We start from the raw sequence: 27,447 nt of genomic DNA on the forward strand, positions 1-27,447 counted from the left end.
CCACATGCTGCTTTTGGCAGTAGCTTAATGATAGCCAATGTATTTAATGAGGTTTCGTTGTATGCAAATGTGAGACAAGAGACTTCTTCTGTGCTGATTAGAGAAAAAATGTCATTTTGCATTTGAGTAAATATGGTACATCCCGTTTAACATCAAGTAAAGGGTCTACACTGGAGGGCTGCACCCACTTAATCGAGTCAGCTCCCCACTCAGCTACGTTAAGTTGATCTAGTTAAACTGGAGTTCAGATTGCAAGCAGACAGGTTCCAAGTAGTACAATCTTAACAGCAACTCAGCAAGGCTGTGGGCACAGACTTAGGGCCTCTACCCAAACAGTTAGCAGAGGGGCAACCGATATATCTGTGCACATCGCAGGGGTTTTCAACCTTTTTGGATCAGTGTACCACTCGCAGTCGGACATGGAGCAGCGCACCCCCGGCAGCCAGACACCTGGCCTATCGGATCGGTACCGATAAAAGGGGAAATGACATTATTGGCTGTCTGCTTTTTTTGGCCATTTCAGCTGGTAATGTTTACCAATAATTATGCCTTCTGGCCAGGGCCCTGGACACCACTCTGCTCTGCTGCCTTTCCCTCAGGAGTCCCACACTAGCTGCATGCCCCTGCCTGCTCAGCAACAGTGGGGGTAGTGAGGTGTACCTCCCACTACCAGGCAGGCAAGGGGTGCACGGCCAACACAGGGCTCCTGGGGCAAGAACAGCAGGGTGGAAAGCCTTGAGTTTACAGTGGGCAGCCTGCAACCAACCTTGGCCTGCTCAGCTCTGCTCCACTTAAAAGGAGTCAGCACAGTGGCGGCAGTGCTTGAACTAAAGCTCAATCAACAAGCTTTAGTTCAAGCACCCCTGCTGCCATTTTTAAGTGCTGGGGCACTGATACATGTGATGCAGGAGGCTGCTGGAGCACACCCAAAAAAAGGGTTTATTTATGTCAGTACTTTAAAATGCACATTAAAGTAAATCAGTTATCAGATCGGCATCGACCGATATGGCTGATTAATAATCAGCTATTGTTATCAGCCATGAAAATCTTTTATTGATGCACCCATAACAGTTCGCTTCAGTGATGGAACTCCAGCTACCTTGAGCGAGAACAGCCACACAGTGAAACAATACTTGGGCTCCACAAACTGACTGGATTAGCAGACAGCAGGTTGTTTTACCTTTAGCTGTTGCATCACCACAGCATTATAGGCCCAAGGGAGCATCATTAGCAGCACCTCTGATAGGTGACCTGGCTGGAACTTAACACTATTCAACCTGAGACAGATTTCTGTCCAAGTGAGAGTCAAGTTGGGGCAAGACTTGCACTGATGCTGCTATGGAAATAAGCTATAGACTGGAAGCTTTTTGGGGGGGGACAGAATTTCTCTTCTGGGCTTTTTTGTTTCTATTCTTTTTCTCATGTGCTTTTACAGTGTTTAACCTGTAGGGGGGTGGAGGGGGAAGAGTTGGGTTGCAATTGATGTTCTCAGCTCTATATCATACATAATAAATCTATAATCCTGCATTGCTACTAACCTTTCTCTCCACGCTTCTTTTTAGTCCTGTCAATATGGTCCTTGAGCTGGATGCGAACCTGCCTTTCATTAGGCTGATCTCGGATGAATGGATGTTTCATCAGCTGTTCAGTTGTTGGCCTCTGACTGTGGTTCTTCACGAGGCAGCTTTCAATGAATGACTGGAATTTCTTAGACCTACCAAGAGAGAAGAATGCACAGAAAAAGTGTTGTACACAGGGGGCCGGAATTACACTCAAGTGGGGAAAAAAGGAGAGTATCAGGAATATCAGGGTAATTAAAAGGATCCTGTCAGCTTGAATTTTTTTGCACCTGACTAATTTTCAATACACCCTTTAAACGATGAGTGCTGACAGATACACAGGCCCCCCACTCTAACTCACAGCACTTTATGTAAAGTGCCGTGAGTTAGAATGACACCCCCCCCCAACCCAACCCAACTTGTTTGGGGGGGGGGGGGAGGGGGCGCGGAATTCAAACTCCACTTTGGAGCCTACCAAGCCCCCCGGGCTGCATCAGCACAGCCCCAATTTCATGATCGCTTGACCCTAGGGAACAGAAGTTCCTTAACATGCTCCAAAGTGGAGCACCTTCAACTAATCCCTCATTGATGAGGTTAATTTGTCATGTGATGGGCCACTTTTAAAGCACTCTGCAGTCATGTGTCATGGCAGGACTGTAGAGTGTTTTCAGGGGGCTGATCACATGACCAATATAACTTCTGTCTGTCCCCAGTGTTGCCTGAAATTCTTCTTTCTGCTCTTTAGTGGAAGTTACTTGAGGAGGCATTTGAGCAAGACTACCACATCATTCCTCAGTCTCCTCTCAACTTCACTTTCTGTGCACACACTTGCCAACTGCCACCTGTCTCTCCAATTTCAGCTTTGTAGGTGACCAGTAAATACCTTTTCCAAAAGCCCGGAGAATGGAACCCACCACTGACTTTCCAGTCAAATTGACTGTATACAACGGGTTATAAAAAGCATCAAACAAAAGAACTGTAGAAAATCAGGGCCATAAGGTCTGAAGTCACCTAGTTCAACCCCCAACTTCAGACAGGATCATCCCTGTGTAATCCATCCCAGTCAAATGTCTGTCTGACCGGTTTTTCAGAAGTTTCCCACAATGGGGATTCCACAACTTCCCATAATAATCTGTTCCAGTATTTAACCTTCCTTCTTAGACTGTTCTTTCTAATACCCAACCTACAGTCCTTTTGCAAAGAAACACTTCACCTTATTTAACCTCCCAATGTTCAGGGGTTGCAACAGTAGGTACGACATTTTTAGGTGCAGCTATACTTTTCTAATGGACTATTTCCTCTTTAACTCTATTTTACAATGATGGTACATTTTATTTAAGGTAACATATTTCTGGCTAAGTGGTTGCTTACATGTTACCAACTGATATTATGTGGATCATTAATTGTTTTTTAGTTGTGTAGAATCTCTTAGTAACTCTTGTTTTTCTTAGCTATTTCACGCTCATAGTGTGCTTAGACCTATAGGGCATCACTGCTTAGCTATAGCATGTTCATGAAATGTGCTGTACCAGCAAGTATGTTTCAACCTTCGGGTGCTCACAGATCAAGATGAATGGCACGCCACTCTAGGAGTACTGGTTGGATGGAAAAGTTAAGTGAAGTAATCTGTTCTCCCTTGCCTGCCTTCCTACAAACAGTTAAACTAAACCCCAGCCAAAGCAATTCCACCCAAATCTTAGTAAACAAATTTCTCTTGGCTTCAGATTTTGCATATCAAAAGTTGGCCTGGAACAATTTTTGCCACATTGTAAACCCAAGAGAATAGGGATTTACAAGAAAGATGTTGACAGACCACTAGAATGAGAGTTATTTTAGCAAATAGGAAAATTAACGTAAATTAAATGTCAGAAGCCAACAGATATTACAGAATTGCATTGAGAGGTAAAACAATAAGCTTTTGGGGATTTTGTTTTTAAACTGCCAGACTAAACATGCTTTATCTTTTAAGTATTAATCCATACAAATTGAGATGAGAAAATAAAACACTCAACCGGATCCAATTAAATCCCTCCTCTAGATGTATTAACGAGCAAGTTCCCCCACCTTGCCTTGTATTCAAGAAAAGAATGTCTTGCTGTCTTCCAGAGTGAACAGGCCAGGTGAAGCACTAGCCAGCCCCATTCTAAACAGGATTTTGTTCTGCAGGTCTTTTATGAGAGAGGGGGACTATGACACTGTAGTTGGAGCTATGTGAGCAACCCCCTTTGTTTATGTGGGGTTCCAATGACAGGGATATGCCTAATTGTAGGGTGGGGGCCTAGATCATTACAGGGAACCTCTGTAACCCCAAACTGTGACTGTCTGCTATCCTGAACACCAAGAGCAACTGGAAACAGGAGCTTATACCAAACACCTAGATTTGGTGGCAAGTAAAAGCTGATCCAGAATTTTGCAAAGATGGGTAAGGGAGCACTGAGAGGTGTTGCAGGAGTGACTGTACTCCCTTCTCCCAGATACCTCTCCACCCCATCAAGATGGGCAGACCTCACTGTGGCAGTAGCAGCTGGGGACTTTAAGTTCCCAAACTAGATAAAAACTCCCTCTCTTCCCCGCCACTGCTGCTGTCCCCACTGTACTGGGGCATTCCAGTGCCACTTCTGCTCAGAACCAGCAAGGCTGCATACGTGCTGGGCTCAGCCTGGACAACAGTGGCTGGAGGGTTCCCCCGCTCATACCTGCTCCTGAGCTGGGGCAGGAGGTAGGGGAGGGACACGATGACACTCAGAGGGAGCAGGAAGGGCAGGGGAACCCACCTGCCCAATACCACTTCCGCAAAATGTATTCACACATCTACAACAATAGGCCATTTATCCCTGTCACCAGTAATTTGTTCATTTGTGTTCCCGTGCATTCCCTTGGATTAGCACCTTCTGTTTTAATCAGTTTGCTTACATGTGGGGCACGTATTTTGAGATACACATGCAAATTAGTTAAGTGTTGGCACTATATGCCACTGGGCTCTGCTACAAAAAAAAAAGAGTCAGAAAGCAAATGACATATTTTCTCCAAAGCACAAACATCAGGGGAACAGATTATGTTCTGATGATTTCTGCTGTAAATCAAACGCATGTGCTGCATTGCCAGTCTAAGTTTGAAGGGAGTTTCTTACAACAGCAGTTAAAAAGTAGCCTCCCTTTGTGTCAGCATGAGCAAGATAATCTGTGCATACATTTCCCACACATATGCATGTGCCTGTAGTGAAATGTACACGCCTAGTTATGAAGCTACCCAGCCAGACCTGGATTTGGGCTTCGTTCAGGGTGGGGGAGGATGGGGAATGCCTCAAACCTTGTTACTCTCACCTGATTTTTGATCTTAAAGCAATAAACTTCAGCATTTTAGAGGAGATTTTAAAGGTTTCTCCACTAAGAACAGCAGCAACCCGGAGATCAGAAACAGGTATACCTAATTCCCAGTCTCACTGAGGCATCAGGCCTAGCAACGGATCCAGATGCCTTCTGTACCTTAGCACTGATATAAACCACAATCACTGGACAAAACAACATGGATTGTAACATGAGGTTCGTTCACTTGCAACTACCAATATCATATACACCATCACCTGCTTTTACAGTATGCCTCTGCCATCTACACTGGACAGACTGGGTGACGCCTATGTGAAAGAATGAATGAACACCGATCTGACTTTGGCTGTAGACAAACACATAGGCCTGTGGCACATCACTAACTTCCCTGGATACTTCCATCACTGACCCCAGGGTTGCTGTTTTTAGGTAGCAAACCTTTAAAAACTAATTTGAATGGGAACTTGTGGAACAAGAAATCATCCACAGACTAGACTGTGTAAATTATGGCTTAAACAGGGACTATGGATTCTTATCCCATTACCTGGATTAGTTTTTGTGACTTCTTGTTTTTAATATGGTTTCTTTGTTTTGCATCTCCCAGCACTGTCCTAGCACCCCTCTCCTCTGCCCTTGTAGTCAAATCTCTCCTTCTTATAAAATGTTCCTTGCACATCCTTTAACAGCATTTTATGAGTGAGTGGAAGCTCATTCATACACTCTCTCTCTTTACATTAGTCAGTCTACAAGGTGCAAATGTACCCTGCTTTCTACTTGAGACCAACGCAACCAGCTACATCCATAATGGAATGCCTACCCTCTTCTGGGAACTGCTACGAGAACTGTAAATAGCAGGTTAAACTGATACTCTAGGTACTCAAGAAAATACAAGATACGAGAATAACTATGCACCATCATAGCACAGCAATTTATGGCTTAACACATAACCCATGCACATTTTTCAGGGCCAAATATGTGCTGGTGTAACAACTGAAGTCAAGGAGTTTAAAATCAAGCAAAGAGCTTGGCCCTTAGTTTTGTATGTTTCCAACAGGAAGCCTCATGCAATGCATGAGATTCACATGATTTTCACTTTGAGATTATAGCAACTTTCAGCTGCAGAAAGGAAGGTGGTACCATGGGCAAGTGAACCCAGCAGGAATCAAGGAGAAAGAAAGACCTGGTCTTGCTTGCACAAAATAACCAGAAGCAAAACAGATGCTTCTGGCACAACTCTAATTAATTAAATCTATCTTACCAAGCAGGAAATGAGACAGGGAAGGTAAGTGACTTGCTTGAGATTACAGAGATTAATTTAGTAAATACTAGGAATAGTTGGTACTTAAAACCACCAGAATTCATGCCTCCCTGCTTTTATCTATTTTCTTTTCACTCTTTTCTCAAGAGGACTCTACCTCTCAAGTCAGAAAAAGGTCACTGAGTTCTCATCTGAAGGCAGATCAACAGAAGCAGGCCCAGCTGGGATCACCTGGGGCAGTCAGTAATTTAACCAGCCCACCAGCAGGCTTTCCCCATGTTTCCTCTCCTTTCCTTTCCCCTATCTCCTGTGGAAGAGGGGATAAGAAAAAAGTACCGTCAGAAAGGATGGTTGCATTCACAATGAAAGACGGAGTAATTCACATAGCTGGGACTATACCTGGCTACACCTACTGCTTCCTTGATGAAGGAACAGCAAATAACAGGAGCAGATGAATGTTCAGTTGTTACGAATGACTGAAATAATATGCAGTACTGTATTTGAGCATGTCTACATGCCCTTTCATCCACAGTGACACTCTCCCAGACAATGACAGACAAAGAGCAAAACAACATTCCGGAGTCTTGATTCAAGAGTCCCTTATTTGAGCCTCATCCTGCTCTGGCTAAAGTAAGCCCTCACTGTGTTGAAAGGGAGAGCACAGTATAACAACAGCTGCCGGCTGCTGGTGCTTATTCAGTCACAGACACGCAATAATGCAGTCAAGTGATGCCAGAACAGTTGAGCCCATATGTTTGCAACCCTTGTGTATTATTCATGGTAGATATGCCTCAGGCCTGCCAAGAACCACCAGCACCTTGTACAAATTAAAATGGTTTTCAAGGGCTAGAATGTAGTTTACAAGAGGGCATAGGGAGAAGTCACTGCCACTTTGTGCAAGTGCACAAAGCTTGCTCATGACTTGGGTCTTCCCGTTATCAGTTTCTCCAAAAGAAGAATGGAGGAGAAGACCTGCTTCAGCAGAGAGGTAGCTGGCTGCATGGCTGCACCCTTCCAAAAGGGCAACACAACAGCCATTCTGCCCATCACTGCTCAGAGCCAGAATATCTCCTGAAGCTCACTGTAGCACAGTGCAATACTTGCTGCTGGGTAGCTAGGGCTGCTTGAATGGCACAAGCAGACACTGGAAGTCTGCACTGCAGAGGAAAAGCATGGGTGTTGTTTATGTTTATGGGTCTGGCTCTGATTCACTAGGACACCTTAGGACAAGTCACTCAGCTCCCCTCTGTATATAAACACTGACACTGCTACTTCCCCAGCTCGTGGGGCTGTGTGGCTTGAATAAATGTTTGCAAAGCCTTTTAAGATGTTTGACTGTAAAGTGCCCTAACCAGTGCAAATACCACTATTAGCATTAACAAAGAGAGGTTTGTCATTTCTTAGTGGGGGAATGAACTGTTTATGGAAACAAACAGCACAAAAATGTCAAGCTCTATTTGCTTATGAAATTCAGAGGAAGAAATTTAATCTCCCATTTCATGCTGATTTTAACCAGAAGATAGAAAATTATAAGGAACCAGCTTTTAATTCCAAATAGGAATAGGACTATTTCAAAAACAGGTGCAGGGATTCAGCAAGAAAACAGTGTTTTTGTTTGGGACAGCAGGCTAGATTCCAAATCCTTTGCCACTTATCACTGGCATTTCACTGACTTCATCTTCAGCCATCAAGGGCTTTTCAGCCATATTTTTTCCTGTGGAAAAAATGATCTTCACACTAGTGCTTTAATGAGGTTGAATATAGTGGCATATGGAGAGGCTGACAGTCCTAAGCCCACTTAACGTTACTTACCTTGAGGCAGGAAAGCACAGAAATGAGAGTGAAGCTCATATGAGGTTCTCTCTTGTGATTTAAGTGCTTGTGAAAGAGGTCACATTTGAGCATTTGTCCAGATCCTGCATCCCAGCAGACAGGACAAAAAATCTTTGTGGGGTTGTGTACCCATAGCTCATCACTGACTGGGCTCCAGTATTACATCAAAATTTTAGTCAAAATTATTGACTTGTACTTAAGTTTTACGGTGAAAACATTGTTAAACCCTTCAGATTATTATGTTTCAAAGTCATTCAGCTCTGAGCTGAATCCAGAAGCATGAACCTAAGGAAACCTATCCACAAACCTCACCTGAATTTCAAATTCATTAGGAAACCTTGAAAAACATGTATAGCTTCGAGCTTCCTCCAGTACATTTCTCAGACCTCTGTCATCTAGTCAGAGGGAAAAAGCTACACTCCCAGGCCAGAAACAACCTTCAAAATAGAATTTTTCTAAACTGACTACTTAAAAAACACATACAGCTAAGCATATGTGGGGTTTCGTTGTGGAATAGTCCTTTCAGAGTACACCTCATTTTGTTGACACCCAACTCTGAGTCCTGTGGATTTGCTAAGTGAGCACTCAAGCCCATTACCCAAATCATTAATGATGATACTAAGCAATACCAGACCCAGGACAGAACCCAGGGGAACCCCATTTGATACCTTCTCCAAACTAGACACTGAGCCATTGATGCCTGTGTTGAACATGATGATCCAACCAGTTTTGCATTCACCTTACAATACTTCCGCCTAGTCTGTATTTCCCTAGCTTGTTAATGAGAATGTTGAGAGAGAGAGTGTCACAAGCTTTGGTAAAGTCAAGGTATATCACATCCCACTGTTCTCCCCACATCCACAGAGCCTGTCACCTTATTATAGAAGGAAATCCGGTTGGTCAGGTATAACTTGCCCTTGGTGAATCCATGTGGTTGTTCCCAATCACCTTGTTTTCCTCTAGCTGCTTCACAATAGATTCCTTCAGGACCTACTCCATGATCTTTCAAGGTACTGAGGTCAGACTGATTAGTCTGTAAATATGGGCACTATATTTGCCCTTTTCCAATCATCTGGGAACTTACCTGACCTCCACAAGTTCTCAAAGAGGATAACGAATGGCTTCAAAATTACTGTAGTGAATTTCTTCAGTACCCTACGGGGCATCCCATCCAGCCCTGCCAACATGAAGGTATCTAGCTTCTCTAAGTTATCCCTAACCTGTTCTGTCATTACTCTGGGCTCTTTGTCTCCTTCCCTACCTAACATTATTGGCAATTGCACTTATCTGGTAGCTACCCCTGTTTGTGAAGGCTGAAGTAAAAAGAAGGCATTAAATAGTTCAGCCTTCTCTGCATCATCTATAACTAGATTCCCTCCTGCATTCCATGGAGGACCTATGGGCTTCTTTGGTCTTGCTCTTGACATATTTGTAGAATTACTTTTTATTGCCTTTTATGTGATGGCGGCTGCTGTCTGCTGCCAGACTTGAGTCTAAACATAGCCCTAGTCTTCTCTTTAAGAAACAGAGGCTACAGGTATTAATGTTGTCAGGAAGAGAAAACAACAGCAAAAAGACAATGCAGTATTACAGAAACAGTATTTTAATCTAACCATAAGGATCCAGAAATTAGATCAAAATTCCAGTGTGTCATGTCAGTGCTGCTAAGAGTCAGGACAGTGGTGTCCATAAGCAATGTGGGGTGATATGTGAGATATGAGGTGGCTGCAAATTTGTCAACAGTCCATGGTCCGGAGACATTTAGATCTTCAGTGTCGGTTCAAGACCTTCCCTACTCATGAGATGCACAATTATTACAACTGTTCCAAATTTCTGACTTCAAGAGCAGGGAGAGTTAAGATACATAAACACAGAGATATTAGCTGGAATAGGAGGGAAGGTTTGTGTCTAATAATTCTCATTTGTGCAACATGAATTAAAATACTCCAGGGACAGAGATTATGACTTATCAGAATGTTGAACAAAATAAAACTCCTACTTCAATCCAATTTCATTGTAAAGGGGAAAAATGTTTTTGTTCGGAGCTTTCTTCCTTCATCTGCCTGCCTTCTGTTCAGAGGCTCAGATTGCCTTTGATGAATAAACAATGCATTATCATGAAAAATAACCCCCCTTGCTAACATCCTACAATCAGCTTTGTATCATCGCAGCTAATTCCAAGCAAAGTGAAGTGAGAGATTGGCAGCACCTCAGAAAGTGCGAGTCAGGACTGCATTCTGGGCCAAGAGAGCTGCAAGTATCAAAAGGCAGCTGTGCAAAGGGTATGTAGTTCATATAGTTCCAACATCTCTGTGAAGACTTCTAGCTACTGTGGCTACAGTTTACTGTGGCATTATATTAAGGTCCAATTAGTTGACGATTCAGCTGGCAAAACTCAATAACCTATTTTGGATCCTATGTGCACCTTTCAGGGGGCCTGAGGTTATTCGGATGTTCTTGTTTCAAACTCATGTGCAGCAAGGAATTGTGATCTCTGCCCTCTGCAGCACAGAAAACACTCTGGTATTCCTGCCATTTTGACCTCATTTCTCTTCAAAACCCATCTCAAACCATTCTTCCCTTTTTCTATGTCTTAAGACATGAAGCAGCAGAATTTCAGGCATCAAGACAACACTCTCACCTCCAACTCCACAGCCCTGGCGCTCAGTATTTTAACATGAAGTGGAAGAATTCTGCTGGTCTGTTAGGGCTAACCCACTGCTGAGTCTGGAAGGAGCAAACTATGCAAATTAAAGTCCAGTGCACAACACCTGCTGGGCTTCAGGGATTCTTCTTTTTATTTCTCCCCTCCCCCCCTTTTTTATTTTAAAAAAGAGTTTTTTTTATTGAAGTGGCCTGGTTTTCTTCAAAATACTTTTACATTTTCTTTCCTCCAAAATTTTAAAATAAATCCCAAACTAAGTTCAGATCTCCACATTCCTGAGCCTTCAAGATAAACTATCCCTTTCTGGCATGTCTAAATGTTTCCACTTGAAAACAGAACTTCGCTGGGAAGAAGTAGGAGCCAAGTGAAGCATCACATGGCTTCAGGCTGCTTAAACCTCTTCAGAAATCCAATGGCAACATTTATGAAATGGGAAGATTAGTGAGTTTTTCCCCTCCCTCCTTCCCAACCTTTCACTCTCCAAGTCAACTTGCATCTCCACCTCACAATGTAGAGATAAAAACTTTCTTTTCTTAGGAGCTCAAAGCTCAGTCTTGTGCTCATTGATATTCTGCTAAGGACTTCAGTAGGAACAGGACCAGGCCCTTAAACCTATATAAAGAATTTTTAATACTACTAATAAAAATAAGTGATAACCCCTACAAACACACACTTTCCAGCATCAAAATTTCAGTTTGGAAGACTCACCACTTCTTTGATTTCAGTCTAGGGGCTGGGTTCCTGGGAATGAGGAACAGAGCTCTCATGGGATGCATGTCGCAAAGAGCTGAAAGTACAAGAGCATTAGATACACCAGGGAGAATAACAAGGAACGAGCATTTCAAAGATAGAACATATATAAACATCAGCACTGATACCTATGGGATTTCACTGGAATTAAAAAGGCTCCAGTTCTCATGATACTGAGGACTTTGAACAACCAATATGCTATAAACCAAATAGTGATACAGATCTATAGCTGGCTGGAGCTGCTAATGTGGGTAGGAACTAAACTCCCTAAAGATTGAGGGAGCACCTGGCATTTTGGTTTGGAGTTAAGGGCTAGCCCTGAAGCTTGTAACTTTACAGCTTTCTGTTAAGGCACTGACAGGCACAGAAAGAAGGGATAGCTTAAGAATGTGTTGTACACTGAAGCGATACTCGTGTCACTGGACTCTCTGCAGGTCCTAGCATAAGGTCCATAGGATTCTTACCAAGCTTATGAGCCACTTAAATGCATCAGCTAAATCCAGTGCCTGGTTATGTACGTCACAAGGAAGTTCTTTAAAATAATAGTGTTATTAGTAATCCATACTTTCCACAGACCATTCATACCTGTTTTGTTTGGAGAAATGGAGACCCAATGCAATTCAGTGCATTATTCACTGAAACACCATGGCTTATTATGGCAGCTAGATTTTTTTCCCTACTATTACCCTGGGCTCCCTAGTGCATCCTCTCAAGGTTTGGGGTGGGATTTCTGGCGTGTTGTTTATGGGTACATGCAAACAGCAGTAGAAATCAATACAACAACAGTGAAAGCAAGGCAGTGCATTTACTTACGAGGAGCGCCTTCTGCCATCTCTATGGCTGTTATCCCCAAAGACCATAAGTCACTCTGAAACAGAGAACGCACAACATAGGGAAATATCCAGCATATCAGAACTGTATAATGATGTAGAGTCAGCTAAGAGGTACTGCATGGCACTCCATGGGAAAGGTTTCTAACACCAAAAATCCATATCATGCTTCAAATCATAAGTCCTTGAACTCCCAGATCAGAAGCTTTCGTTTTTTGTGCTTTGGAACAAGGGTTTCCCTCCCACTGGAGTTATTTTTTCTGAATGACTGAAAAACAAGTTGCCGGCGATGAGATCAGCAAATCCAAAGCCACATAATCCAATGTGATCCTCTTTCAATAATAAATGAATAAATCTTTCAAGTGTAAAATTCAAACCCACAGACGCACAGTAGTTCAGCAGCCTTGCTGGGCAATTCTGTTCTGACTTGTTTCCCACACTTCCAGCTTGTGGCAGCTTCAAACTCATGTGAACCTCTACATGCAACCTTACTGGACCAAGGCAGTAATGGGCCATGCAGATACAAAGCACAGCTGGACTCTCCAGAGAGAGGCATTGACATCAAATAGGAAGTCAATGAGATACAAATGTGCTCCCACAAATCTCTATAGATTCTCTCTCTCTCTCTCTCTCGCTTTTTCCCTATATTGTTCAACTCATACCAACCTCTGCAGTGTTGTCTGAACCCCTTTTATTATTTTACAACATCTGAAACATTTTTATTGGAATTTTTTATGTCTGTGAAAGAGGCCAAGTTGGAAACCCCATTGATTAAAGCTTTTCTATTGACAAAACCAGAAGCTGTAACTCAGGAAAAACTTTCATGGCTTTTAGTAGGAAATGTCCTTAGGATGGACTCAAAACCTGCAAAACAGATCATACTGACCTGCAGGCCAGATCATACAGATGCATGGCACGCTTATAGTCATAACTGAAATCTTCATACATATTTATAATTTTTTTTTAATCCTCATAGCTCTGATGAGCCAGCATCATGCCATATTCTCTCGCATACAACACACTCCCAAATAAAATACACACTTTGTTTTGAAAGCCGAAATGAAGAAAAAAGATCTTCCTTTGAGCACCTCTGGACTGGGGGGCAGGAAGCAGGGAAGGGAAGGGAAAGTATCCACAGCTAGCAGCTAGGAAGCCTTGCCTGCAACAGGTGCAGCTTTACTTTTGCTTTCCCCTGACAGAGACTTAAATACAAACATTGTTGTTGTTACCATATTTCCTTGATTATAATGCACACCGCCAAGTTCTAGCAACTGTATTTTGTGTGTGTGTGGGGGGGGGGGGGGGTTGGAATGGTGTGTTGTAGGTGAGAAAATACAGCATAACTGTTCCTGTTTCACAGATGGGGAGACTGAGGGAGAGGGGTCACTTGAGGTCAGCAGTAGGGCCAGGTATGGGCACTCGGATCTCCCCAGACTTGTCTACAGTAAACTATATTTCTGCTTCATCTGTATCAACACAGTTAATGTTGCAAATCTTCTTGGCTGTAGCTGCGGCTGGTCAGAAGTGCTTATGCCAGTACTGGTTTGGCAACCAATAAGAGTTCTAAGGTACAAGATCTGTAGGTTGGTATAACTGCAACTTCATTAGGGAGTTACTGATACAACAGAGTCAGGAAAACCCCTCACTCTTCACTGACTACTTAGACCAGTAAAAACTGGAAGTGCAGACCAAGCATCCTTCCTGCTTCAGCTGCTTTTCCTACCCTTTCCTAGAAAAGGCCCAGGAAAGGAAATTTCATTTGGTTCTGTTGAGAGGCAGGCTTTCCCCAACTTCCCTCTACAGAAGCAGCACTGAATCTGACCTCAAATATCAGGGAATATCTTGGATTTAGGGACCATCTGCAGAGATGTTCTCTATGAGCATCATCACCTTTTCCACCCCTATGGTAGAAACAGTAATGCAGCCTGCAAGGAGGTGGACTGATTTGGATCAATGACCACACAAGGGAAGAGAGTTGTGTATGCCAAATGCCCCTTTGGGCACAGGTTGATCCCTGGTCCGGTCCGCCCACAGGTAAGGATTTCAGGAGATGGGAAAGTCCAAATCTTGCAATGAGCACATACAAAGAAACCAGTATATCTGACTAACCACACTCTTGGGAAGAGGTAACCAGGTTTGGCCATACCCCATAAGAAACCCTGCCCCTTTCTCAAGAGTCAGCCACAAAAGCACTGAGCAGGATGCTGTCACTCTTACCACCTTGCTAAAGCTAAGACTTCACTTTGCTTCTAAGTCTAATCTTGGTTCTTGCTTGTCCCAAATCCTACTCCAGCAGTAGCTCTGTAACTGCTCAGTCCCAGTCTCTTTCATTCACACACATCTCATCCCTTACTAGGAGAGGTCTCTGCTGGGGGAGAAGAGGGAACTAATTTAGGTCCATTTAATCCTTAATTTCTCTGCTTAGGCTGTAAAGACTGAAGAGCTGTATGCAATGGGTGTGTGGTATGGACACTAAGATGAAATACCAATATCAGTGATTTCCACAGGGATTGGACTGAGATCCAACAAAGCTGGTTATGTAGAAATTTGGAGTTCTCAGAGATGCCTTTGTGTTACAGCTGAAACATGCTGGACTTGAATAGATGCACCAGTGGCCAACGGCTGCACTCTAATCTTGAGGGCAGCACAAGGCTGCCCTCTAAATGACAACTAACTTAACACTGCACTGCACCAAATGACTGGGCATCACAACAAGTTGTAACATCATGGCTCTCCTGTAATTCTTCCTGGCAGGACTTCAGTATTACAGGCTTCAGGTTCAATGGATACTTTGGCCCCTGAGGGGATTATACATACCCTAAGCATATTACTTTGGCCCTCAGCAAAATCTATATACTCAATTGATAGGTGCAGACTTCCTAGTTAAAATTTGATTATACATAAATGGATTCAATATAGTGCCCATGGGAAACAGGCTTCTAAGGACAGAGTAAAAATATGAGGCCTCCCCCTGTTTTATCTTTTGAAGTATACCTGGTTGATTTAACAGGAGATAAAAGAGCAACATTTCTTTGAGAAAGAAACACCTCCATGTACTTTATTTCTAAACCTTTGCCATGCTGAGAAACATATGAGCTGTGAATTTCCCTTTTATTCCACAACATCTAGAGCAATGGGGGAGGATTTTTTTGGAAGTTCATTTGATATCATATTTGTATCACTTCTCTTGGGATACTCCCATTTGCAAGTAGCAATATTCATATTTCTTGCTTCTCACCAGAAATAATTTGTCAGCTATGAGCCAAAGGCCTGGGCTAGAGAGTACAGAAGTCACTAACATTCTGCTTAAGCTTTTAGATCCATTACCAGATCTCCAAGCAACTTCAAGTCCTTATATACAGGAGAAAATACTTAACCCATTACAAGATGGGGAAGAGAAAAAGGGAGTGCATGTGCAGCAGAGAAAGATGGATAGAGAAAGAAAGTGGCAAGTTTCCTTAATGGCCATGGTACAACTTATTTTTGGAAAAGTTGGGTAATGCATTATTCCAGACACTGCGTAGGTAGAGCTGTTATGATTAATAACCTAGCACCATTTGTATTAAAAACAGAACACAGACTAATTTCAGTGCCTTCATCTAAAGTACAGCTTCAGAGGCATCTCCCAGGTTGGTCAGTAGCCAGCTGGCACCAGGAAGAGATTCAGCTACAGTAAAGCCAAAGAGCTTTCCTATCGATTCCTCTGCACTGCTGTGGAGCGCACTTTCAGGTACAGTCATCCACTCCAGTAAGAAGAGTCCATTGGCAGCCACCTCAGTGCCTGGCCCCTTTTGGTACGCAAGTTCTACTCTGTACTCCATTAAGTTAATTTCTTCTTCTCATTGATATGAAACCAGTGATCACAAATGTCATTATGAAAGTCACCTCCCCACACACTCCTGTGACGGCTCCTCAAGTGGCCCATATCTACTGGGTCTTTTTTGGGCAGGCCATGACTTAACAGCTTTTTTGGTTGTCCTGAGGCATCAGAATAAGAAGTCAAGGTCACTTTGGTGATATAGGTGAATTAAAAGGCTTCCTTCAACCACAAAAAATTAAAACTGTTGCAGATAAGAAGTCAACAACATAATACAGTGGTACCTGCAGAAACCTGATGGGTCAGCACAAACTGTTTTCCCCATAGAGATGGGGTTTCAACTACAGCTCAAACTAATTTTCACTGGAAACATTGGGGATATATTTTAATGTTGTCTCTTAAAAACTATGTTCCTGTAACGTTCTCAGAGGCTGTTTATGAGACATTGTCTTCAAATGCTGGCCTCCTTGTATTTGCTTAGAATTTTCCTGGCCTTACTAGCAATGGTGTAATTCCTCCTTCTTGGTCTGCTTTTCCTCTTGTGCTTCCCCTTCCTTCATCTCCCCCTTGTATTTTCCTTTACTCATTCCCCTGTCACATACCTGAAACACCTTTTTGTCCTTCCTCTCCTCCATTTTTCCCTTGTGAACTACCTCTCCAAAACCCAAGGGCCACAGAGTGGGCAAGGGAAGGCTTTCCAAGGCAGGTTTTTGGAGTTATTAGTTTCATATCAGGGAGTGATCAGATAGCTGGGCAAGTAACTTAAAAGGAGACAACCAATTCTACAGAACCCAAGAAATGCTGGGTAAGTGAAGATGTATTCTCTACCATCTCAGTACCATACTACAGCTGAGCAAGGCACGTTGTACCTGTTGAATGTGTGCTACTTTCAAATTGGAAGTAATATAGCAGGCTTAATGCAGTGCTGGATGCAAGCCAACAAGCTCTCTCTCTCTCTCTCTACTAATTTAGCTACATCACCTCAATTTTGGCATAGTATGCTTCACTGCAGCTCTCCTTAGTAAAGTACCAAGGCAATGTACATATGCCCTTAGATTTCTTCAGCTGGCTTCCTTTTCCTGACTCAGAAGCTCATTGCAATATGCTGAGGAAATTGAGTCAGAGAGAATGAATGAGTGGAGTGCATGTGGGAGACACCCTAGTCTAGAGAGAAGACAGAAACCCCAAACAATCTTTAAGAAGTTTAAAAAGAAATTCTCTTCTCCATAGGTCTGGCAAGGATGGCAACAACTCACCAGAAAATGCACAATTTATAATGATTTTCAAATTGTATTTAAGTTAGGAAAGTCCACCTGGCAAAGAGAAAACAGGCTTATATATTTGCATTATCTCATTTTAGAAGGGTAAATGACCTTGGTTTCCCTGGATACTGTATACATTGAAAAGATCTTTATAAACAAAAAAGGAGGAACTGCTAGGAGGAAGTAGAAAATACCCTCAACAGTGTGGGTTTTAAATTCGTCCTTTGTGGTGCGGTTTATTTTTGCAAGGTATTTGCTGTATCATTCTGTATATAACAGAGTCAGCTCACTTCAACTAAGAAAACAGAATGATCAGAGGCTTTTTTTTGTCTGATGGATGAAAACTAGTGGGTTCCTCTTTTTACTGTATATTATTCCAGTTTTTTGTATTTATTATCTTAAGCCATTTGAACAAATCTAATAACACCTGATTTGCATCCTTTTAAAAAAAACTGTCATTTGCAATTTTCCTTCACTTTGCATCTAGAGCATCAGCTGTAATACTGTGAACCTGCATCTGTAGTAGAGTCCAGTGGCCCACACATTTCAATGGGCTCTGAAAACATCTTGCAGTTCAGTGTCAGTGGCAATCAGTCTTTTGTTTTACATCCAGAGTAAAAAAAAAGCTCTGGTTAATACCAACTTCAGAGACAAAACATCTAGTTTGCTAAGAAGGTTTGATCTTTGAGGACAATGGAAGAACTCTGATCCCTGCCACTGCTCATCACTCTACTGAATATTAAGTGCTCTAGTTATTTTGGAAGAAGAAAAGAACTTCAGGGATTTCTGAGGATAGGAAGCTGGCTATGAAGATATAAACCCATGATTCTTAAACAACAATAACACATCTTGGAATTCCACATTCTCATTCCAGTGACTGACTGCTTTATGGGAATTAAGCCTCTCCAGACTGGAGGAGGAATACAAAATTTGACAGGGTATCTTGCTAGTGCTGGCAAGCCAGAAAATGTAAAGCATTTCAAGGGGAAAAGTCAGGCTTACAATTGAACCACTTAGTCTTACAATCCCGGGCTAGTCTCAGCTGTTGGAAACCTGTTCTGAGCCAGATAAGAGACTGCAATGGCAAGAAGCAGATATGATTTGTTTTTTTGGGGAAGTGGAGCCGTGCTGGCTGAAAAGGGCCAGTGAAGCCTGGAGAACTGCTAACTTCAGTGCATCAACAGTACACTCTGTTTGGGGGTAGGGGAAGAGAGAGATGGGTTCTTATATGATGGTAGCTAAAGAATAGAACTGCTCTCCCACACTGGAAATCTCCAAGTGAAGGTGATAGAAACACCATGTATCTTTTGCCGGAGGGAATATTCTCTCTCAGGGATACAAGGAACTGTAAAATTTACAGTTCCCTGTGCCCATTTTGGTGAAACCAAACCCACACCACTTAAGCAGCCATTCCTTGAAATGCTGTTGTTTTAGTGTAAAGATATGCAAGAAGTTAAGTTCTATGCTGCTCCTTTTTACTCAGCCAGTAGGCACACAGCATGTCTTCCATAAAGAATCACTGAAAACACCCAGAAAGCTTTGTAAGCTGAGCTAAAATGCTTACACAAGAATATGCCACAAGCAGATATTGTGGGTTACTCCTTAAAAAGTCAAGAATGTTCCTTAAATGAACCCTATATGAAAGAGTGCCTGGTAGCCTTAACCAAAGGCATGCTGTAGTGGTTAACCAAAGAAGACTGAATAATCGCAGGTCAAACTATTTGCAAGTGCATTTATTGGTAACAATTTATATAGGCTGAAGCACTGGGGGCCAACCTGTTTTGACCTAATCCCTGCACTCACCCCAAGGGGCACACTGATCCCAGCATTTCTCCTGCCCCACCTGCTGCTGTTCTCTCTGCTCCCTTCCTGATCTGTCATGAGTTGTACACAGAGGTTGACCATGCCACTTCCGGCACACATTGCAGATAAGTCACCTTGGGGCTAAAAGGAGGAATTCTGAGGCTAGGCAGCTGCTCTCAAGAAAACCATCAGTTGAGGTACTGGCTGGCAGACTTCAACATATGATATTTTCAAGACTTTTTTGTTCTACTTTATTTTTTCCAGTAGGTCAAATAAACATGGATCAATGCTGTAATGTTGTGTCAGACTGCTGAAATGTTTGCACATGCTGTGTGTCTAATAAATGTCTGTTCTTCTGTGTGGCCTTGTAACAAAGAATCTCAAAGTAGTTTACAAACATTAATTCAGCCCGTGACCTCCTGGGATGTGGCATCAGCTAACTGAGGCACAACAAGCTTTAGGTTTATTTTTAAGTATCTATGAATTTTGCCTAGTTCAAGACATCTCAGGGGATTTCTGCAATGTTGATAAAGCATGTATTAGAAGCAAAGGGTGTTCAGCTCTGCTAAAAATCAGATCCTAAACACTTTGAGCTAAACACCATGAAGTGAGGCAACCAGAATTAGTGGAAAGTTCTAGACATTCATCTCTGAACAGCTTGCCTTATGTTAAAGTAAGTCATGATCATGAAAAAAGTACTAGAGCCTTGACTTCCTCTAACTACCAGAACTGACTGACTTTTGTTTGAACTGCAACCTGAATGGTTTAAAGTTTCTGTTTCTGACTAATGCATGAGTTTGGACAATGATAACATAGCATACCCTTGGAAATACCATCAGGTAGTTGCACTCTTCAGAGCATATATTAACCAGCTACTTCCCTGTCACTGGAGAAGCAAGACATTGGCAGTGTCCTTGTCTTCTCTGATTTTACTAATGGCATCATAGATTCATACATGTTAGGGTCAGAAGGGACCTCAACAGATCATCGAGTCCAACCCCCTGCGTAGGCAGGGGAGAGTGCTGGGTTCAGATGACTCCAGCCAGATGCCTATCTAACCTCCTCTTGAAGACCCCCAGGGTAGGAGAGAGCACCACCTCCCTTGGGAGCCCATTCCAGACCTTGGCCACTCGAACTGTGAAGAAGTTCTTCCTAACGTCCAATCTAAATCTGCTCTCTGCTAGCTTATGGCCATTATTTCTTGTAACCCCCAGGGGCGCCTTGGTGAGTAGAGCCTCACCAATTCCCTTCTGCGCCCCCATGATGAATTTATAGCCAGCCACAAGGTTGCCTCTCAACCTTCTCTTGCGGAGGCTGAAGATGTCCAGGTGCCCTAGTCCCTCTTCATAGGGCTTGGCCTGCAAGCCCTTAACCATACGAGTGGCCCTTCTCTGGACCCTCTCCAGGTTCTCCACATCCCTCTTGAAGTGCAGTGCCCAAAACTGGACGCAGTACTCCAACTGCGGTCTGACCAGTGCCTGATAGAGGGGAAGTATCACCTCCTTGGTTCTGTTTGACATGCATCTGCTGATGCACGATAAAGTGCAGCTAGCTTCGCTGATGACTTTGTCACACTGATGACTCATGTTCATCTTGGAGTCCACTAGGACTCCGAGATCCCTTTCCACTTCGTGCTACCGAGCAGATCATTTCCTAGGCAGTAGGTGTGCTGGACTTTTCCTCCCTAGGTGCAGCACTTTGCATTTCTCCTTGTTAAATCGCATTCTATTGTTTTCTGCCCATTTGTCCAATCTGTCCAGGTCTGCCTGTAGTTGTTCCCTGCCCTCCCGCATCTTACAGGGTGCTCTCAGTGGCTTTGTAGTTTTACGTCAGGTTTTTGAAGTGGAAATTTGGGAAATTTATTGCGTAAATGACTGTCCAAGAGTAAAGGGGACTGGGTAAATGACTGCCCTGGGGAGCACCATTGAGAAGCATACCCATTCACCTGCTCCCATGCTGCACATCATACCCAAAAATGTGGCAGTGGAACTGCTCTGGGGACTCTTCTTGCTGGTGTTTTTGAGCATGTTGGAAACAGAGAGCGCTAGAGTGACAGCGGGACACCCCCAGAACTGCTTCACTGCTTTATTCCTGGGTTGGGTGCATGCCACACAGGACCATTCCCGAGGGCATCAAGAAAGCAGCATCAACATGGCAATTTGGAGTTAAAACTTCCATTTCACCATAGGCAGGGGATTGGACTAGATGATCTATGAAGGTCCCTGCCAGTTCTACTTCTCTATGATTTGTATGATTTCCTCTTGTTGTGACAGTACCCTCCAGAAAGAAACACAAGAAAGCACACAGCACAGAAAATAAGTATAAAACAGTACATAGGGGACCTCCTCCATACCTTTTAGAGCTTGGGGAAAGACTTAAGTGTTTGGACAACACAACAGAGAACACCTTAGACCAGACATCTCAGAACCTGTTGGGTGAAAGGCAGAGGATTCTGCACTTTCCTTTGCACTTCCAAGCTTTGAGAAACTGCCAAAATACTTAATCGAATTCCAGACAATTCATTTTGTTGGTGCTGGGATGTAACCCAGCTGACATTTATGTTCAGCTCAAGCTTCATCATGTCTATCATCATGATCCTAAATTCAAATGCTAACAGCATCAATCTAAAAGAAAAAAAATCCCCTAATCTGAGAAATTTTCTTCCTAAATCTCTGCTTGTTTTAATACCCTGACTAATTCAGACATCTTAGTAAATGCTTTTAGACCTCATAAATATTACTTTGTAGCAAGCAAATAAATATGACGGTGCTTCTTTAGGTACCTTGAAGTCATAAGTGGCATCTGGATTTTCATCACAAGCAATGACCTCAGGGGCCATCCAATAAGGAGTTCCAATGAAAGTGTTTCTTCTTCCCACCGTCCTGTCAAGCTGAGCACTGACACCAAAATCCACTGTGCATCAAAAAAGAAAAAACAATATGTCATCTTAAGGCAGGGAACCAAAACTAAAAGATACATTGCAGCTCAAAAGTATGAAGAAGGAAAACACTCCAAACTCAGGTTGAGTTCATGCAGACTGTCTATTCATTGTGTACATTCAGTAAAGAGACACTGAACCGAAGTCTTCCTTAATTGAACTGCATTGATTTCAGTAGAGCTCTACTGAGGATGAATTTGACTCTCTTTTAGTACTGTTGGGAACAAATCATCTGCTCCTCATTGCCAGGGTGTAGTGAGATGAGAGCACAACCCCCAGCACTACTGGAAAACAGGGTTAAAAACAGAAACAAACAACAGCTTTTTCTGTACTATTCCACATGAATTAAGGAAATTCTCCTTTTACTAATACTATTCATGGAAGTGACAAGATATATTCAACCAAGAAAATTAAAAGCTGAAGACAAAGGACCACAGCAACTGTAATTTAATTGATGAGAAAACACTATGGGTCAGATTCTCTGGTCTACTCTGTGTTGCACAATTTACAAATGGCTAGAAATTTGCACTAGAGAATTTCCTTGAGTGGAAACCTCCACCAGCATAAACCTGTGAAACCCTTGCCCCTGGGTTGTGAAGGGTTAAGCAGAGAGAAGCAAGGCCACTCCAAGCCCAGGAAAACCAGACCCAGGCAGCTGAGTTGAACTGTTATCAGGTTTCAATGCAGGGTTTGGTGGGTTATATTACAGATTGCGGTTCTTATGCCCATGGGTATACATAGATCTGACTTGTTTGTACTCTGCAGTTGAACTGCTGCGCTGCTGGGGAAACTGAGTCACCACAGCCACGTGCCTGCACCCCCTCGTGAGAGTGATTACACCTGGATAAGCCAGCTCTACCATCACCTAATATGGAATTTCCTTTCTGGGATAAAGTAAGGGACTTAGTAGTAAAAGAAAACTCTACTAAATCTGATTCTCCACTTGTTTAAGCTCTTTAAGGCACTTTATGTCAGTGGCACAAATTACAGTTGCCAGAAGGAAGCTTTAAGATACTGGTGCTGAACAACTGAGCCTTGTGTCATCTGTGCTTAATAGCAAACTGTCTTCTCTGTTGTCTTCTTCACTACAGTGATGTGGGGAGGGGATATGAACAACAGCAGTATTGTGATGGGTGACTGTAACACTTGAAAAGGAATGCAGAACCAGTCTTCCAACTGAATTTTTTTCAATATGTTGAGCGTGGCACCAACAAAGAGAAAACACATTAAAACAATTAAAGATTGTTTGATTGAATGATTGTTCAATGGGATTGTGATGAAATCTTCCTCAACTTAAATCTGAAACAGACATTATGATCATCATAAACGTCAATCCCTTGCAGTCGAAGATGACCGTCTTCCATGACCGTCTTATCTGTGGACCCAAAGATGGGTGATGAAGCCTATCTGGGGTCAAGAGACTGTTGCAGCTCAGGCATATTTTTCCATGCGGGGTGGATGGCTCTGGGTTCTTGGTTCAGCCCACAAAATGCTGTTTCTGCTGTCCCACTTTTCCGCCTCCTGCTGTTGTCATAAGGCTTCAAAGTACTGATATCCTTGCAGCAGGCTCTTCCTCCACTTGGGACAGTCTTGGGCGATAGCCTCCCATGAATTGATGTCAATGTTGCATTTTTTCAATGCGGCCTTGAGGACATCCTTGAAATGCTTTCTCTGCCCTCCCCTTGAGCATGCATCTTGACTGAGCTGGAGAATAAAGCTTGCTTTGGGAGTCCTGAGTCAGATATCTGGATAATGTGGCTGGTCAAGCAAAGTTGATGTCCAACGATTATCACCTCTATGCTCTTGGTGCTTGCATGCGAAAGGACACTAATGTTGGCATGTTTCTCTTTCCATTGGAATCCAAGGATCTTCTGCAGGCAGCATTGCTGGTACTTCTCCAGCAACTTGAAGTGTTTCCTGTATGCTACCCACATCTCAGCTCTGTACAGTAAGGGGGGTTGGGAAGGAGGGGGGTAGGAGGGAGTTACAACTGCCTGATAAGCCATGAGCTTGGTTTCAGATCTGATGCCATGATCTTTGAACACCCATTTCCTCAGGTGTCCGAAGGCCGCAATTGCACATTTGAAGCAATGTTAGATTTCTTTGTCTATATCAGCTATGTGCGAGAGATGGCTTCTGAGATATGGGAAACACTATGATAGGTCCAGAGTAAAAATATGTACTTGAAGATTTTCTATTTAAAGAGCTTAGAGCCATATGCAGAAATGAACATAAATATGTATGTATGGGTGCACAGCTACCCAGATTATATGTCCAAATTTAAGAATGGAACTCAGCAAAGTAGGTGCACGTGATTTTTTTGGACTTAGCTGTCAGCCAGCACCTGTTGACAATGTAGTACATAGTATTTCGTCAAGACTCAAGATCATTTTAATGAATCCAGCACAACACAGTAAATATAGCAGATGCCCAGGTCTATCCCCATTCTGAAAAGTGACAAATCAGCTACACCGTCCTTACTAATTTCATTCCAATATTCGAGTCAGGATAATTCCAGACTTCCTTACATTCTCCAAATCATCTCATCCATTCTTACCTAGTTTAACTTCTGCATTTTCTGTCAGCAATACATTCTGGCCCTTAATGTCTCGATGAATTACTTTGTGCTGGTGTAGATGACTCAAACCCTAGAAAAATCAGTGAAAGGTTAGAAAAGCTCAAATTCAAAGTGAATTAATTTGTAACATTCCTCCCCATCTAATTAGCTAGCAAAATGGGAGATTCACAGTTGGAATTAATACTTTCAAAACCCTTTTTTTATTATACATTCAAAATAATGTCTCACATTCCATTCTGGAATTACATCCCATGAAAATGAAACACCCGTTTATTTACTATGTGCATCACAGTAGATGTTTTATACCATGAATAAGAGCAGCCAAAAATTCTATAGAGGAGTAGGTCAAGCATTCAGTTTCCTCAGGAATCTGTATTAACCCCAACACCCTGATAACTATGGCTATGTTTTTCCATCTATGGGCCTGTTTTTTGCCTTAGGGAGCCATCTGTGTAGTAGAAATAACTGAAAATTTGGCACTTGCTCCCTCTCTCTCTCTCTCTGTATTTCACATCTCTTTGAACTGAAATACTAATCCTCTTGTTATATTGGTCCAATAAATGGTGTTCTGATGCAATAAAAAGCCTCATTTAAAAGAAAACCATGCAAATACAAGTACCAGAACATGTACATAAAACTAATAGAGATATAGCTCATATTAAAAGCCCATCTTGAAGACTAGAGGTAAACTAGCTTTCTGTTGTGAGTTTTTTTATTTGTTCATTAATTTCTTTTTGCAACCTGCATTTTTATTTCATCCATTTACTATTTCAGAGATTAAAAGTAATATCCACCTATATCGCCACTCCAATAAAATATGGATTACTTTAAAAACTAATTTTGTGTTGGTTTTACGTTTCATATTAGACATTCATATTTTAAAAAGAAAATAATTTCTGCTATCACTGCTGGCAGTTATTAGTCATTTTACGCTTGTTACCTTGGGATGACTCCATGGAACAATTTATAGAGAGATGCAGATTCCTTACTGCATACCAATTCTTAACTGCGTTACTGCTAGTTTTAGGCCCTTGTCCATTGATCCTTGGTACACTGAAGTCAACAGCAATGCCTCCACTGACTTCAGCTGTGCAATATCAAACCCAAGGTGTGATAAAATCGCAACATGCCTTCAAATTCTTAAGCAATATTTCTTAGGTCCTGCTCGTTACAGAGGCAAGATGAAGGTACTGATAGAATTAAATGCTAAGTAGGTCTTTCCTCCCCTGCACCTTCTCAATAAGCCTTATGACCTGCAGGTCAAGAAATAGCTCCCTCGAAGTATGACTACAAAGGAAGCGGAGCTTATGCAACACCCAGCTAGAAACTGAGCCTCCCCATCTAACAGTGGCTAGGTTCCGACTCACAGGGAGGCCTGTTTGAAGAAAAAGGCTTGCCAGTTCAGTTAAACTGAGCCTGTGTAGCTGTGGTTTCCCAAGACTGAAAGAAATGTCAGTACAACAGCTGATAAACTAGTGCCTGTTGTTGTGCATATCAAATTGAGAGTGTTGGTGGAGATGGTGGTGTTTACTGTAAATAAGCAAGGGCATGAGGGGCCTGGATCTGCATCCTAATGAGCAAAGGAGGTAGGGGAAGCTCCGATTTTCCACGATAAAAAATCTAAAATCAAATACCAAGTGTATAGATACTTAGGATTTTTTTTATTATAGTGACTGAGGCACTGGTTGGCTTCCCAATTGCTTTAAAATTGTAAATATATCAACAAAACATTGTGTGCAATTGATACATATACATATGGGGTGTGCCAAGTGGGTCATATTTGATTCAGATTCGACCCAATTCGATTAACTGATTTGGATCACTGTCCCAATTCAATTCGGCCGAATCAGAACCTGAAGATCTGATGCTGATTTGGAGAATCAGCGATTTGGTCATAGACAGCTTTAAATATTTTTTCTACATACCTCGAGGTACCAGGAGTGGCTTGTGAATGCCGACATGGCAGGGTGGATGAAGTGTCCCACAAGAGCACAGTGTCTGGCACACCGGGGGGAGGGGAGCTCGGTGGAGGACCCAGAAGCAGACCGGAAGTGCTTCTGGTCCGCTTTTGGGTCCACCGCTGAGAGCGCTGGGGGATCCCCCACCACATGGGATGCTCCATCTGCCCCACCACCTCAGTGTTAATATGAGCCACCTGGTACCTTGAGGTATGTAGAAAAAACATTTAAAGCTGTGTTTATGGCCGAATCATCAAATCTCTCCAAACTGATTTGGAGGTTTCCAATCCAATCTGGAGAAATTAAAGGGTCTCCTGATTCAATTTGGATTCGAAGATTTGGCTGCCGAATTGAGCTGAATCTCCGCTGAATTGAATCAACAACTGAAGTTCTGCACAGCCTAATATATGTAAACAGTTGCGTTTCATTTTAATTGTGGATCCTGGGGTTTTAAATTAAACAATCTGCAATTTTTATCAAAGAATTTGTGATTTTTAAACAAAGAAAACAATAATAAAATTATTCCCTTGTAATCACAGACTGACTTCAGGAATAAGGCAGCATTAACTATAGATGAACTACATACCAGGAAGACATATCTCACTACTATGGAACACTGGCGTAACGGCATGCCTATGACATTCAAACTCTTATCTTACCAATATAAAAACTTCAACATCCTCACTTATGCTAGACACACCATGCAAATTGAAAAATAAAACTGATGCTGTGTTTGAGTGGGTGCTTAATAAAATGCCTTTTTATAACACAGATTCCCTTCTGCAGACTTTATTAGGCCATTCATTTCTGTTAATTGAAAACATAATTCTAATTTAAATGCATCTTTGTGCCTATTAATATTAAACAGGG

General features: G+C 42.4%; 1 protein-coding gene across 4 annotated transcripts in view; it reads right to left on the bottom strand.

Annotated features, from left to right (window-relative positions):
- The window catches only part of TNIK (TRAF2 and NCK interacting kinase), a 328,040-nt gene that overhangs the window by 90,486 nt on the left and 210,107 nt on the right, over positions 1-27,447 (bottom strand). For all 4 annotated transcript variants that reach the window (XM_059731143.1, XM_019500863.2, XM_059731144.1 and 1 more), the window contains exons 6-10: positions 24,599-24,689; positions 21,886-22,016; positions 12,205-12,259; positions 11,350-11,428; positions 1,539-1,714 (exon numbers count right to left, since the gene is read on the bottom strand). In XM_059731143.1, the coding sequence (XP_059587126.1) occupies positions 1,539-1,714; positions 11,350-11,428; positions 12,205-12,259; positions 21,886-22,016; positions 24,599-24,689 (532 nt within the window). The remainder of the gene's footprint in view (positions 1-1,538; positions 1,715-11,349; positions 11,429-12,204; positions 12,260-21,885; positions 22,017-24,598; positions 24,690-27,447) is intronic.

The sequence above is a fragment of the Alligator mississippiensis genome, chromosome 7, assembly GCF_030867095.1.
Source record: "Alligator mississippiensis isolate rAllMis1 chromosome 7, rAllMis1, whole genome shotgun sequence".
NCBI lineage: Eukaryota > Metazoa > Chordata > Crocodylia > Alligatoridae > Alligator > Alligator mississippiensis.